General features: G+C 29.1%; 1 protein-coding gene across 1 annotated transcript in view; it reads right to left on the reverse strand.

The window, feature by feature from the left end:
* Positions 1-493: 493 nt before the first annotated feature.
* Positions 494-16682, reverse strand: part of l(1)G0020 (RNA cytidine acetyltransferase l(1)G0020) — an 86464-nt gene continuing 70275 nt past the window's right edge. The window contains exons 13-17 of the mRNA XM_085826926.1: positions 13168-13421; positions 6931-6979; positions 4942-5137; positions 3091-3263; positions 494-742 (exon numbers count right to left, since the gene is read on the reverse strand). Of these exons, the coding sequence (XP_085683052.1) occupies positions 596-742; positions 3091-3263; positions 4942-5137; positions 6931-6979; positions 13168-13421 (819 nt within the window). The 3' untranslated portion in view covers positions 494-595. The remainder of the gene's footprint in view (positions 743-3090; positions 3264-4941; positions 5138-6930; positions 6980-13167; positions 13422-16682) is intronic.

Here is a 16682-nt window from a genome sequence, read left to right on the forward strand (position 1 = left end):
ACTTCGCACTTGGCGGTAACGTTTATCCGAAGCTCCATTTCGAATGGCTGCCAAGCCAAGACTGAGAATCCGAGCGAAGCGCCTGTGCGTGCTTATCTGGTAGCGGAGAAGGCACCACTCACAACAGTGTTGCCAACAACCGTATTAAAACTATCTCTATGTCCCCAAAAAATAGGAGACCTTTTTTTTTTTTTTTTTTTTTTTTTTTTTGGGGGGGGGGGGATTGCCCTCGTACATGAGCACAAGCTTTTAAAAGTCCCAATGTTTGTTAAATTATTTTAATTTAAAGTTTAAATTTATTTGTTTTTTCCATATTTAAAATACTTTAAAAAAAGCATGTAATATTTTTAAACTTCAAGTTCATGTAAATGAGCACGAACATTTAAAAGTCCCAATATTTGTTAAATTAGTTTTTTCCATATTTAAAGTACTTTAAAAAAACATTAAGAAAGCATGCTTATATAAAATATTGTATTATGAATGAAATAAAAACTGTGGTCCAAAAATAGTTTATTGGCAGTTCTACTATACATATAAAACATTTTACAAAATTTACAGCATAAAATATTCAAAATTATATACATAGCTCAATTTATTATTCTTCACATAAATGAAGAATAGAGTCTGCTACTTTTTTTATTGCTGAACCAAAATTTTCTTTTACTTGTTTTACAGTTAAGTTCAGATCCATTGCTACTTCTTCATAACTTCTGTGCACAATTCCAATAGAAAACAATGAAATCTGAAACATTTTAAAGAAACAGCAATTTAATAATGTGTCAGATATATAGAATATTTTTTACAATATGTTATTTTCATTGTAATTTCCACTAGCTAAGCCCACATTTCAGTCATTCTGTTATAAATGTTCTGAAATAATTACATCGCAGCACAAATATAAGTTACTGAAAAGATAAGTTCTAAACCTGAAAGAAATTCATTATCACTGCCTCTAGTGGAAGCAATAATTTATAATTGGAGGGAGAACACATATTAAGTGACTATGGAATGTTAATTAATAAATATCAGAATCTAGCAATTAAAGCATATTTCTTAAGATCAATCACTGAACAGAAGATGAAAAGCATCATGTCTAGATTTCACTTTGAATATAAAAATATGAATGGAATATTTCATTGCAGGCCATGCAACATTAAGTAGCAAGATATAAATCCCATGAAAAGTTATATTAAAAGAATTTCTTGATCCTCTAAAAAAATTACATTGTTTTAATAGCATGGTGTAATAAAGATCATAAGTGCAGCGAAACCTTTTTAAGCCATCATACAAATAATATATATGCAGGGTTGCCACTTAAAAAGGAAAATGAAATTCTCTGACTTTTCCTGGTGTGTTTTAAGAAAATTGCAGTCCAGTAGTGCACACTGGCTGTGCTGAGAGTAAATTAATTATGGTACCACTTGAAAACACAAAAATGTAATGTTAATTATGTATGACTTTGATTTAAAAAAAAAAGCTTTTGAATCTCCAGAGCATTACTATTATAACTATAATACAGTCAAAAGTCTTTAATCCGGACTCGTCGGGACTTCGGCGATTCCGGATTAGAGATCATCAGTTTAAATCTGGTAAGATGGCATGCAGAAATTATAAAATTAAAAATATGAAAGCGTAATTTATAAAATAATGAGCAATTATGATCAAAAGGGTATCAAAATTTACAAAAAAAAAGAAGCTTAATATTTATTTGTTTACTTTATTAAACATTTCTTTCAATGCGCGCATGCGTGCCTTACGCATAGCCGAAATTAGAAAATTGCAACCAGAAAACTATTTGATTTGTATTCGTGATATTTATAATGACGAGGAATTTGATTTAAATCATATCAAAGACGGAGTACATCGAAATTAAATACTACATTTAGTAAGGAATTATAAGCCGAATAAAATAAAAACATCTGCCCTGAAGATAACGATAGTGCTGACAGATCAAATTCCAGTTCATTGCGCGCCACATTTCTTTTAAGCAATCAATTATATCACAAAATTAGTTAAACCCAAATAAATTCCCTTTTTAATTACATGAAAAGTGTTTATAATACCGGATGTCATTGTTACCGCATCTGAAATATCTGCAGTCACAGACATTGAAATACATTCATAAAATGTCAGCATAAATATAATTAGTTAAAAGTATTCCCTGACTTTTTTTGGTCAATTTTTGAATTCCATGACTTTTCCTGGTAGCAAGGCAACCCTATATACAGCCTCAAAATCCTAATTATTTGAATTCATTCACATAATTACTCACAGAAGATCCCTGCTTATTATGTCACTTGGAGCTCCTACTCCATTTTATTTTCCTTTATAGCAAAACAATTCAGTTTTTAAACTTTATTCACTCAACACATTTCAACATCATATGAAATAATCTTTGAATCTGAATTTTCTTTTTTTCTCTTTCCAATGTCCTATGCAGCTGCAAGAAAATTGAATTTTAAGAACATTATTTTAAGAAATTTGAGAAGGATTTTAATTACTGTGGTAAGAAAATGTTGATTTGGTTATATTTTTAAGCTTTTAATATTTAATCTAATCCTATATTTTTCTCTATTAAACACTAAAAATACCTTAAAAGTTATGTCTAAGAAGATGAAAGCAACATGGAAATTAACAGAAAAAGCAAATATAATTCACATTTTTTAAAAGCTTCATTAACAGAAGTTAATATGCTAAGCCATGCTGCATACCAAGGACTTCTTTAAGCACTGTTTTTATTCTTAAACACGAATCTTTCAATTCACTGAAAATTTAGAATAAGGGGCAAAATGCATATTTTTAAACAAATTGAAAGCATTATTCCTTCAAAGGTTTAAACAAGAAAAATCAACAATAGTCCAATTTTCTAAAAATGCTTCATGTAACTAAAATCAAACTGATTAAAAATGATAGCTATGCAAAAGAAATATTATTATTCTACAGATCAAATATGAAATTAATGAAAAATCCTAAATAAGACCCAGCTGTTAAATTATTTTTCAATCAATCTTGAAAGTTACATACAAGAAAGGTTTTAATACAGTACAAATTTATTTTCAGTCTACAATTAGTAAATAAAATACCACTTACTGTTTCACATTTGTTAAGATGGCACTCTCTTATACGATGGGTAAAATAAAATTGTGCAAGTACAGCTGTAATGTAATTGGGAGGAATTCCAAAATTCATGTCATCAGAGAACTTTTTCAAGAGATCAAAATCAGGAGGCCTCAAGTATGCAAATAATTCAGCTTTACTTATACCTTAAAAATGAAAGAATATATTAAACAATAGGCCAAAAGTTTAATAGAAAGCATTCATAACATAGGTAAAGCCTATCAGTAAAATATATCTGAGAATTTCACACATCAGTTACACTTATTTTTTTAAACATTTATATCATTAATATACTTAGAACATATTTTTAATATTACTTTCCTACATAAGTTTTGCCTTAAAGTTTAATATGATGTATTTTGGGGGAGGACAAGTCTTCTGAAGTACAAAGATTATTCTCATTAAATGTATTTTGAGAAAGTTGTACAACTTTCAGTTTTTGATTTAATATAAACCTTTTAAACAGTTTTTTAACTGTAGCTTCTTACAAAGAAGTTTATTAAAACCATTAATATTAAAATATCTACAGTTATTGATACAGCATGTCCAAATTCCTTTAGAAAAAGATATGAACACCTGTAGGAGGCAGCACTTATGATTGCATCATAAGTATCTGCTCACTTGATATCAATATTTTTGCACAAACCCATGTACCTCTTTTTTTTTACTGTTATAAAGCAATACACACCACACAGTTTTCTTTCATTAAAAACTCAAATTGCAGAAATTGAATCATTAACACATTTCAAAACTGGTTTAAATATATTTAACTATTTGTTCACAAAATAAAATCAACTTTAGTTAAATATAAAAATATACATAACTGTCATTGATAGCATACACAAAAAGAATATAGAATATTTACACACGTAATAATGTAAACACAAAATTTTCTGAAAAAATGACATCCTTTTTTTATGATGAAGAGGGCAATAAAGTGTTTTAATTTCAGTTTTTAAGCATACAAATAAGTTTTTTAAAAACATCAAATTCAAATGTTATTTCCCCCCTTGTATCTATTTTCTTCAGAAAGGCATGACCTTCCCTAAAAACAAAAATACAGTAAGCTTGAATTCTTCGCCTTATGTCATTTAAGGCACATTCATATTTAGGTATCACAAGTGGCAAAAATGCATATTTACTGCAAAGCAATGACACAGCATTAATTTTCTAGTCAAAGCACAAGGTATATGACTTAAGCATTAAAAAAATTCAATTTTACACTTCTTATGTAAAACACACAATCGCAATAAAGTACATGATGCTATCTTTAAGTCTTTTAGGACTGTTCTCATTGACAGCTTGATTATCTTTCATAATTTGTGTTACTTTTATAAAGTTTGATGGTTTTTTTTGGGGGGGGTGGAGGGAAAACATATGTGTGTATAAATTAAGGAATTTTTGAATGTTTGACTATGGAAGCAGTGCATTTTGTTTATTACAAATTGTTAAACAAACAATGAAAATTTAGAATTAGTGTGGAAAGGATACAGTAGATTTGTGCAGAAATCTGTCACAAGCAAGTTTACATTTCTGCGACTGTCTATGATGTAAATTCCATTAATCATGTCATTAGAATTAAAATTAATGCTACACTGTAAATACACCTTAACAACCTTTCTCATAATGAGTGAAATTACTTACCTTTAATTAAGAATATTTTACTTGACCACATTAGACTGAAATATATATTTCTATATCACACTGTTATTCAAAATAATATTTTATCATAAATTATAATAGTATAAAAATTGCTAATATACAACCCAAAGTAATTGAAATAATTTTAAATATTCCACTTATACTGAAATTAAGATATAGTACCTGCAGGTCTCTCATTGTTAAAAATGTCAATGGAGATAAGATCCAATGCAAGTGAATCTGCCAGTTTGGGATATGGTAAACACTGAATAATCTTTTCACAGAAATCAAACCAAAACGAAGGCAACCACTTCGACTTTGTAGCAAGTCCTTTTAGCTGTTTCAGCATTATGCAAGAATGCTCTCCAGTAAGTTGGTTCTGAAGTAAAGGGGAAATTTTAAATGTTAATGCTATTGAAAAACAAAATAACTATAGAAACAGAATTAAATACTTGCAAACATCTAAGTACAAAGCTATCATAATATATTATTTTAAAATTCAAATATATATCACGATCTTTCAGAATTAGAAAATTAATATTATCACTACCAGTTACATTAACACATTATGAAAATGAATGATTTCATAAGATTTGTGTCTAGCAAAGGTATCAAAAGAAAAAAAAAAAAAAACTGCAAAGCTATTCATCTCATGCTAATTTAACAAACTGTGCATAAATAAAATGTTCCTAGCAAAGGAATTGGAAACTATATTGTTCATCACAATCTAATGGATAAAAAAATTAAAATAACAGCAAAAAAAGGAGTGTGATTTAAATAGGGCACAATGTACAAAAAAAGTGGACCTCAGTGGGTACACACCACTAAACACTGGTAGTTGAACTTAGGTATAAATCCTGGTTAAAGGTTTGGTTGCATGGACATTTGCATTGTTTGTACTATGTGAAATATGAATATGAGCCAGGTTTCCTAAGAAAGGCCTCTGCAATGGCATCTCTTCTTTTATGTTTATAGTGTTTGAATGCTTTGCCATAATCAATTAAACAATTAATATGACTGTTTTCTCTCTCTATTTAGAATAAAAAACTAAACATTTGTCTTATTGCATTATCATCAATGAATATTAAAACAATTATTAGCCAATGTAAAGCTAAAATAAACATTCTAAATACATCTAAGTGGCTAAAGCAGCAAGAGGCTACAAAGCTATTGTCTTTACATATACTTTACACAAAAGCAAAAAACACCTATAAGGTGAATTATAACTTGAATGGATGGTATGGATTATATATAACTATTATAACTTGAATGGATGGTTAACATGTCCAACACAGTCATGTGTTTAATGATATATTCAGATGCTATAATTAATTTTATATACTATTTCTTATTTATACAGTTCTTAAATAAACAAATAATTATTTTGTTATGCACTATTTACTGCACTTTTATGAATATCAATTGGCTACTGAAGTAAGTAAAAAATAGAACACTAAGTTAAAAATTTGGCATTTTTTGTTGCATTTGAGATTTATATTTAATAGCATACTTTTATGCTATACATGATAGAAAGCAAATTAAAGAGCTATGTGACTAAATTTCAATTCTACTTTTCATTTATATCTGTAAATATATACTGTATTTATACTTTGAATGTATTTTCGTTATTGACTGCCCATATACATGTAAGAGATGGTAAGGGGAGTTTCAATTATTCATTTGACTATGATCTCAAGACTGACACATAATCTGAATTCTACCATATGATAATAAAAATATTTTCTTTAATTGTTCATTATTCAACTGATTCATTTTATTATCACATATTAAATTTTAGAATTTACATCTTTTCCATACCTGGCTAGAGAGATACAGGATCTCTTTGGGATTTGAAATAATACTAGGCTTTGAGTTAAGTCATCTTCCTTTGCACCAATTTAATCGTTAGAATTGCACTGTATTTTAAATCTTTCAGTTTTATCAATTCAATTAATCTGTTAGAATTCAGATGAAAAAAAATTTCTTATATTAAATGGAATATTAAGAAAATTAAATGGCTGTTCAATAATTCATATATGAAAATTTTACCCTCTGTATGTCTTAAAACATTCAGTTGAAGATTAGTATGTTAATGCAGCAGAAACATATGATGAGAAAAATAGGTTTACAAGAATATAGAATTAACTAGTTAAATATTTTTTAAAAACTTACTGGTGTGTGGCCTAGATAAACAGCACAAAAACGAGCCTTTTTCCAAAATCTGGAAGGAAAAAGTTCAATTATTTGCATCATTTAATTACAAAATAATAATACTAATAATGCAATCAAAACTCCATCAGACAGCTAAAGGAAATAATGAATGCAGCGACTTACAAAGAAAATATGCAAACCATGTCTTTAAACTTCAACATAATACATAGGATGATGAAAACTTGAATAAGCCTTTATAGGCTGAGCATCGGAATGGCTATTTGTATGTGTTTGAGCAGTTAAAGTCGTTAGGTGGGTTGCCTAAAATAAAAGAACCACAGCAGCTGAGTTGTCCCATGCTTTATTAAATAGCCCTTACGATAAATTAGAGAAGTGTGCCCGTCTGTATTACACAATGAATAATTATAAAGTTCCTGATCTGTGAAAATGTGAAACCAGCCGAAATTTACCACAAACTGCATCCTTAGTTTGGGGAAGTTACCCTTCCAGGAGTAAAGATTTGGTGCAATGAATTCAAGCAAGACCATGAACATGCTGCGAATCAAGGTCGTCCTCACACCAGTGCGACTAATGAAAGCACTGAACGTGTTTGTGACCTTATTGAACAGGATTGATGCTGCGTAGTGCTTCAGATTTCGCAAAACCTTCGTGTCAGGTATGGAATTGTCCAATCAATCATCAGAAAGTAGCTGAACTTCAGAAAATATATCAGTTCATTCGGTTCCAAATGTGCTGAATGATGATCAAAAAGCTGCACGAGTTCAAATTCTCAATTGCTTCAAACTCATTTTGAAGAAGAAGAGAAAGCTTTCTTGAATAAAACTGTCACCTGTGATGAAACATGGTTGCATCCTTACATCCTCTAATCAAAGCATGCAGGCATGGAGTGGAGGAGAAAAGGCGAAGAAATTCCCATGAAAGCCAAAACTCAATTGTCCTGCTGAGAGAGTGTTGGCCACAGTTTTCTGGGATTGGAGTGGTGACCTACTGGTGGATTTCTTACATGGACATCAGAATATCAATGCAACTTACCACTGTGATCTCTTGGCTCAAGTTAGGCTTCACTATCGATGCAAAAGACGACATTGTCTCATGTGCAAGATACTAATCCTTCACGACATAACCAGGCCCTATACACTAAATGTAATGCAGCAGAAACCGAAGGAAATGCAATAAAAACGTTTGATCATCCATTTTACAGCCCAGATTTATTGCCATGCGATTTTCCATGTTTGGACCTCTCAAAAAATCACTTGGAGGCAAGCGACTTGAGACCAAAGATAAAATGCAAACATTCGTGTGCAACAAGTTAGATATCAATCCAACTTCATTCTACGAAAATGGAATGAAAAAATTACCAAAATGCTGGGGAACATGTATCACAAAAGGTGGAGATTATTTAGAAAAATAATTATTTGCAGAAATGTAGATGTTCCCTATAAAATAAATTTCATTTAAACAAAAGGCTCATTTATATTTGATTTACCTTCATACAATTATACTGAGAAATATTTTATAATTACAGGAATTTTGGAACAGATTACGATTAACTAAGCGCATATCCATGACGATGAAAATAAACTTACATGTAATTCCAAAAACACTGTTATTGGAAAATGAAGAACAATCAGTCTTCCCATTTAGAAATATTTTACCTAAATGGCTTATACTTGCTGGTTGAGCATTCATTGGAAATTATGAGCAAACCCATTATTCATTCAGCCATCTCATGATCATGAAAAAGGCCCACCAATTAGCTGAGCGATAAAGTCGTTGAACACTGGTAGTTTGGTCCATGGTTCAAATTCTGGTGAACAGAATGCATCGGCATTTCCATGGTTTTCCCACATTTAATGTGTATACGGGGCAGTTTCCTTTAAGACGTCCTCCATGAAGGCACCCCCCTTCTTAGATAGCCCTTGAATGCTTTGCCATAATCAAATAAACCAAGCCATTGTTATCAAAAAAGTTCAGCATGCATCACAAGTCTATTTACTTTGCTTTTGATATACAGAATACGTTTTAAAAAACCCATAAACCAATACTACAAAGAATAACAATACTCTGATTTATCAGATTTTAAACATTATGAATACCGATGCATTATATTTCAACAGTGTTAAATAATTCTTTTTGTAATACAGAGAAAGCACAAAACATTTCTTCAAAACTGAGTATTAACTCCAGCTTTCTTGTACAATTGCAATGAGATCTGCTGTTAATTAAACGTGTTCAGGTTTGATGGCCTACCTTAGCAAATGATAAGACACTATATAGATTGTTGCGAACAATGATGAGCATAACATCACAGGAAGAATCTGTATTAACTTCACCTTTTATAGCATCTTTCAATTCTGATCAGTTTCATGGACTTGATGTGTACACCTTAAATTTCAGATAATTGCACAACCGCAAATTCATTGAAATGAAGTCGGGAGATTGCTGTGGCCACAAAATTGCAAAGTTACAGGAAATGATGCTATAATGAAACACTGTACCGATTGAAAATTTGTAATTCTAGTAAAAGTTTTGTCCCTCTCTCATGCCTTATGCAGTCATTGGTCTTTCATAATGCTCTTCTTTGCAAAAGTTTTATACTGCAAATTATCATCATGTACACTGCTCAAAAAAAAAAAAAAAAAAAAAAAATGGGGCAGTGCTATATCTCCTGTTCTACTGGGGCGATTCACGAAATTCAAATTGCGTTCTTCATATCTCGAAAGTGCGACTTAGGATATATATTAGATTTATATATAGCACTATTCTAACATAGGTATTTTGACACAAAATCGGACTTTTTCTGAAATAACATACCAATTTTTTTACATATTTCGATTCTACGAATCAAATTATGCCAGAATACCAAGTTTTGTAAAAATCGTATGAGTAGTTTTTGAAATATTAGCTCTCAAAATTTTAGCTCCTCGATGTTAATTGAATTTGGCAAATATTTATTTATATCTCTTTTTTTATTAAATTTTTTTGATTTTTTCTCTCACATTTAGAAATTTAGGTTCATTCCAAATAAAATTTACCCATTTTTTGTGTTTTATTTTTTAAATTTCTATTTTTAAATAATTTTTATAAATTTTTCAAAAAAAATTTGTATTATAACCTATAAAATTTTTACCATCATCTTAAAGTAGTTATATTTTTAAGCATATCTGCAAAAAATTAGACTTTTTTATTCAAAATTTTCTAAGATATACACAAATTTACATATTTTTGAGTTTTGAAATTTGGCATCTTTTTTCTGAGCGATAATAACGCCAAATGTGGTCTATGGATTTTTGTTACACTGTATTGCCACAGCTATTTTTAACCTTAAATTTCAAGTAAAATTTTACGGAGAATTAATTATATGACATTTTTTCCCTCAATGATGCGTAATAAATATTTATTAATACTAGATGAAAAGCTATTTTTTTAATAAATTTGTTAATATTTTTTTTAAATTTCTCTCTATCTTTTTTTTTTTTTTTTTTAAATAAGAGTAAATTTTTCTAAGAGTAAATTTTTACCTTCGGCGTTTTATCATCTGCTACTTTACTTCGTTTAAATCGAATTGTTTAAAACTGAGAATTTTCGTTTGATGTTTATTTGAATTTTATGACATTAACTGCACAATTTATTTCTAAACAAACTGATGCTTTTGAAGTGGCTGAAAGAGCGGCTGGTACTATCATCCATATTTTTAAAGCACAGTATATTTTTATAGAAACATAAGATTTAGAATAATCATTTTTATAAAAGTCAAATTATGATATAAATATACAACCCTCTAGAGACTGAATTAATGGAAGTTCAATGGTTATGTAGAAATAATCTGCAGCTACTTAATCGCTGGATAAGTCAGCAGATTCCGTGGACAAGTAAGAATAATTATATAAACGACACCCAACATTCTGAATTCAATTAACAACGAGGATACGATGTTTATTAAATGAATTCAAGAAGTTTTAAAACATAAAAAATCAACTCATTTTTTATCCTAAAATGTATTTTTGTGCGTAGCGTATTTTCATTATTCTAATTTAAAATTCTAATAATTCTTAAAATTCTAATTTAGAATGTAATTGTCAATAATTATTACGGTTATTAATAAATCCTTCTTATAAAGTAATTGCAAATGTTTCAAAAAACATTCTGTCTGAATGCAAATATTTTTCTGTGCAAATAATTTAAATTTTATATTAATCAAGACTGCACACAATATTATTTATTTGCACTTCAATTCTTAACGTCAGTTCTAGTAGAAGTTACAAATCAATTATATTTAATTAAGGATTGGATTGGATTATTTAATTATGGCAAAGCACACGAGGGCTATCTGCCTAAAGGAAGGGATGCCTTCGTGGAGGACTTTCTAAGGGAAACTGGCTCGTATACATGTTACACATCGGAAAAAACACGAAAACACCCATGCAACCAGCCCGTTCACGGGATTCGAACCTCGGACCGAACTACCAGTGATCAGCATCTTTACCGCTCGGCCGTTTGTGGGCCTTTATGAAATGGAAGGCGATAACTTTATTTAAAATGATTGTCAGAAATACCAAAATGTTTCGAAACGTTGGATACTTTTTAATATACTTTCAGAATGCTTAAAGAAAAAGAGAAGAAAAATTAATTTTTTCGTAAAATTTAGTATTTGTATTTTTTTTAATTTAAAACTTTTCAATGTTATGATATTTGATTCTTGCAATTTCAAAAATAAAATGTTTGACTACAACATGAATAACATTTTAAAAAACCAAATGTAGGATAAAATTGTGTAAAGCAATGGGCACAATGAAAAAACTGTTTAAAGCAGTGTATGCAAGTCATCCTAAGTTAAAATGTCGGTTATACATCTCTCTTATTTATATATATCTTCTCTGAACGGAACATTGAAAGGCGTGTAAAACTGTGCTTTACTGTATTTTCTCTTTTAATATAGTATGCAGTTTTCAAACTCATCGTAGTCTGAGTTACAAAGTATTCTTCCGAAAGAAACGCAATTCAAATAAATAAAATCAAATTCTGGAAAATTGATATTAATAAATATATTTAAAATGCTCAGTTCGAAAAAATAAATAGAAAATTTTAAAACAATTATCTGAAGAGACAATGCAACACAAACAATTAAAATAAAAGTATAAAAATTTTAAAATTACCTAAAATAATAACTATGACGAAAAATATATATAAAGAAAAGTATTTGAAAAAAAATAAACGCTGCACCTTTATTTACGCAGTTCGAATAGGTAAATAGAAATTTTTAAAACAGTTATTCGGGGGGGGAAACGTGCAACTTAAACAATTAAAATGAAATTCGAAAAAGAAAAAATTACTTAAAATAATAAGTTATAATTAAAAATATAATATAAAGAATATTATTTGGAAAAAAGGAACGATGGTGACTTTTTTCCTCTCACGGGAAAGGAAACTAGGTTGCCATATATTAAGAAGTTTGCCAAGTGAAGTATTCTTGGCGCAAACTGACAAAAAAGTGCCAACATAAATTTGTGAATTTCTCCGTAAATTTCGCACCAAATTTTACAAAATTTCATATTTAGGCGTAATTTGAGTCGTAGAATCGAAATATGTAAAAAAATTGGTATGTTATTTCAGAAAAAAGTCCGATTTTGTGTCAAAATACCTATGTTAGAATAGTGCTATATATAAATCTAATATATATCCTAAGTTGCGCTTTCGAGACATGAAGAACGCAATTTGAATTTTGTCAATCGGCCCAGTAGATCGGGAGATATAGGACTGTCCCTTTTTTTTTTTTTTTTTTTTGAGCAGTGTACATATTGTTGCAACACTATTTATACTTTTTCAATGCACCAATCCATTCGTGCACGAAAAAGTGGTCATTCGAAAATTTCAAAATGTTTTCAATGTAACCTTTAACCATGACAGCTCTAATGTTTTAAATCATTACAATTTTAAGCATATGCCTTCAAATAACAATTGATGAAATTTCACTTTGATTGATTGAGTGGATAGGCCACTACAGATTCAAAAATTGGGGAAGATTCTTTTTATGACTGCCCTGTACACATTACGCATAGCATTCAGAATAATCCGTTTTTTATTATAGCCATGAAACATACAATTCGTTAATACAGTGGCCATTATTTTACCAGCCTCAAAAATTGGCAACATGTATTAACACAGAACAGAACAAAAGCTAATATTTCATGATATTATTACTAGGAAAAAAAAATAAATACTAGTGAATCAGTTTACCTCAACAGATCATTAGATAAGCCATACGATACACCAATATAATCCAAAATATCTGGATTTAACTGATTAAGTTCAAAAAGTAATGGTGGCAATGAAGTTCGGGGTTCTAATCTTTCTTCTAGAGCATTTTCGATTATTTCAGCATCATTTTCTACAAGCTTTGGAGTCATGCTTACAGGAGCAACAGAATGAGAAACATGTTTTCCTTCATAAAATTCTTGTAGCAATTTCAGGGCTTGCAAGCCATAGCCTTTCTGAAATTTAAAGATACTGTTATGTATTTGTATACATGTTATTATTACAAATGATTGATTATTTATCAGAACAAACTTTTTCATTTCTCATATTATGTCTACAAAACTACAATCAATTAAAATTATAACTACTCCATAATCTCAGTTTACCAAGGAAAAATTTTAAGTATTTTATTTCAATAATTTGCATAGTCTTTAGGAAAATTCTACAGGAAATTTGAATAGAAATGCGTTTTTCCCCCATGACATTTTTAGAATGAGTAGAATTTTCTGCTATACTTTATATAAAATTCCTTATGCATAGCAGATCTCTGTTTGATTAATAAATTTGAAAATTATGCCAATTTACTAAAATTAGATAGTTCAGTTACGTACATTTTATTTAATTCCTACATCCAATTATACACTCTGTCTCTGAAAGTCCTTACACAGTCTTGATTTTTCAATCATTGGTCGTAGATATATACTTCCAGTAATAAAAATGTTTTAAATAATGCAATGATTCAAGTTCTGGCACTTTTAAATAGAAAGATATCCATTTTGTAAAAAACATACAATTTAACATTTCACATGCCTCTGCGGTACCTATACTTACATTTTAGGTATTATTAAAAAAAAAAAAAAGGTAATGTGTTGTGTCATTTAGAAAAAGATTCCTTGTATTAAAAGATTACATGATGAGGATTTGTATGCAGATTACAGTGAAAAACATTGATCAATATACTTTTTTTCTTTCCTTTAGAACAAAGATCTCATTTATGTAATCTTACAGAATTTGTGTTCTAGAAAACAGCAGCAAGCTTCAGTATTGGCACATAGCCAAATTGTAACAATATTTGCATTAACTAAAAATGAAAAATATTTGTATTTAATAAATTTTTTTGTGGTTATCAGAATATGATTCTAAAATAATAAAGCTTCACGAGAATATCAATAACATATTTTTAAACTTTAGAAATTCATAAATTGCCTTTGTAAAAATAGTTTTGGCACATAAATTTAACAAAATTATAAATAAAGAAAGTAGTAAATCACTTACTGAACGGAATTTAAGTGGGAATCAACCTCCAATTATTCCAATTTATTTATTAACTGACCCCTCAAATGCAAATTCAAGATACCATTAAATGTTGCAAATTTTGAAATAAAATATCTTCATCAATTTTTTTTGTCTACGAGTCAAACATTTTGTATTTTGTTTTTTATAACGGGTACAAAGTTTTCCTAATTATAAATATAGGGATCGGAGGAAAAGTGTAAAAAGTTACATTTCATATTTTAAAAAATATAATTTATTATTATTATTTTAAATTTAAAAATATGAAAACACGAATCTTTGCATTATTTAAAACATTTTTTAACTGAAAGTATACATCTACAATCAATGGTTCTGAAAATATAGGCTGGGGAAGATTTTTGTAAACATAATGTATACATAAAGGTGATCATATCTGAAATCAAGTCATTAACACCTGAAAGCTTCAACATTATATTAAATTATTACACTGAACATCAGATAATATCTTTACAAAACAAATCAATTTTTAAAATAATATGTGCCTAGTTTTTAAAAGAATTTTACATTACTTTATTCTTACCTCCTCCTACCAAAAAAAATCAGAAATACTATTCATTTACAGATTTATTAACATTTATATTCAAATCATATATGCTCTTTCTTTTATCTTTTATTCTTTAGAACACTATTTCAAATTCACTTTTTTCTTCTCCCACATATTCTTTATGTACATAATCTTATGAACACAAATGACTTTCTTTAGTTTTTTCCCTTCTTTTCTTTTCTTTCTCTCTCTATTTTTTAGGGGGAGGGGGGGCATTTATCGTAGTTACCTATATATATATATATATATATATGTATATATATATATATATATATATATATATATATATATATTAGTTATAGTAGTAATTTTGTTACCAAACAAGAAATTAAAAAAGATAAGAAAAGCACATCATACTATTTCCCAAAAAATTTGATTTTACAAAAAAAGTCATCGAAAAAAAAAAATTTGAATTTACAAACTAAGTCTGCAATTATTTCAGAAATGCCAATATCACTAGAAAAATACAGCTATACAAAGTGAAAAATGACAGATTTCTCACATAAAAAGCAGTAACATGTATATTATTAAATTATGGTATACCATAAATATTCAGAACGACTTTCTATCATTTCACAATAAACTGCTGAACACAGTAATAGCCTGGAAGTTTTTTAGCATTTTTGATAAATTTTTTGTCTTAAAAACTGGTTTAGTTATCATTTTATATGGAAGTTTAATTTTAAAAATTAACTTTAAAGATGATGTTAATTGTCAATAATGTTCCTAGCCATGCTCTCGGATTTTGAAATTTTTACCTAAAAATGAAATTCCCCCTCCCCCCTTTCATCATCTGTCAACTTTAGCTGATGGATCAAGTAGTAATCAAAACATTGAAAGCATATTACATGCATCTGACATTTTTTGCATGTTTGAATGCAGTTAGACAACAGCATATAAACTGATAGCAAAGAACTTTTGGAAACGCACCAGTGTCTTGCATGCAATCACAATCGCTGCACCCAAAACAATAAAAGTTGCTGGGATGTACAAAAGTGCTTCCCCACTACACATATCTCTGTGGGGGGGGGGGGAATTAAAGGAGTCATTAATGTTAAAATGAAAATGAAATGAGCTTCTATGGTAGTTAATTCCATGGCTACCACAGAAGCTCATTCTATTCCAACAGGTGACTTGCTATTGGAAAAGACCTTTATTGGAAACCTGATTCTGAACATGGTCATTCTGAACGTGTCATGAATTCCCAAGAACAAAAACTCACGTTCAGTAATTTTCTGGAATTTAAGGGTCAAGATGTTTTACAAGAAACTGAGTAATCAAACTCTGAACATGTAAAAAAAACCACGACAGCTTCAAAATTAAGTGAAAGATAAAATTTTATCAAATCTGGAGCAAAGATCATTGAAGTAACTGATTTGAATAAGCTATGAATAAACAAAACAAAAATAAATAAATAAATAAATAAAAATAAAATAAAAATTATTCTCACAGTTATCAAAAGCTTTAAAAAAACTGTAGCACAAGATTTCTGCCAAAAACTTACAACAAAATCACTTCAGTTTGAATTATAGTCCAACACCTTCCCGAAATAGCTACAGAAAAAGTTACAAAGAACTAAAATCTTATAATCAAAGGTTACAAACAATAAAACTAAGAACAAAAAGACCAAAGTGCTTGC

The sequence above is a fragment of the Stegodyphus dumicola genome, chromosome 11 (assembly GCF_044657685.1).
Source record: "Stegodyphus dumicola isolate Sdum_Otavi_A_Nest chromosome 11, ASM4465768v1".
NCBI classification, from domain to species: Eukaryota; Metazoa; Arthropoda; class Arachnida; order Araneae; family Eresidae; genus Stegodyphus; species Stegodyphus dumicola.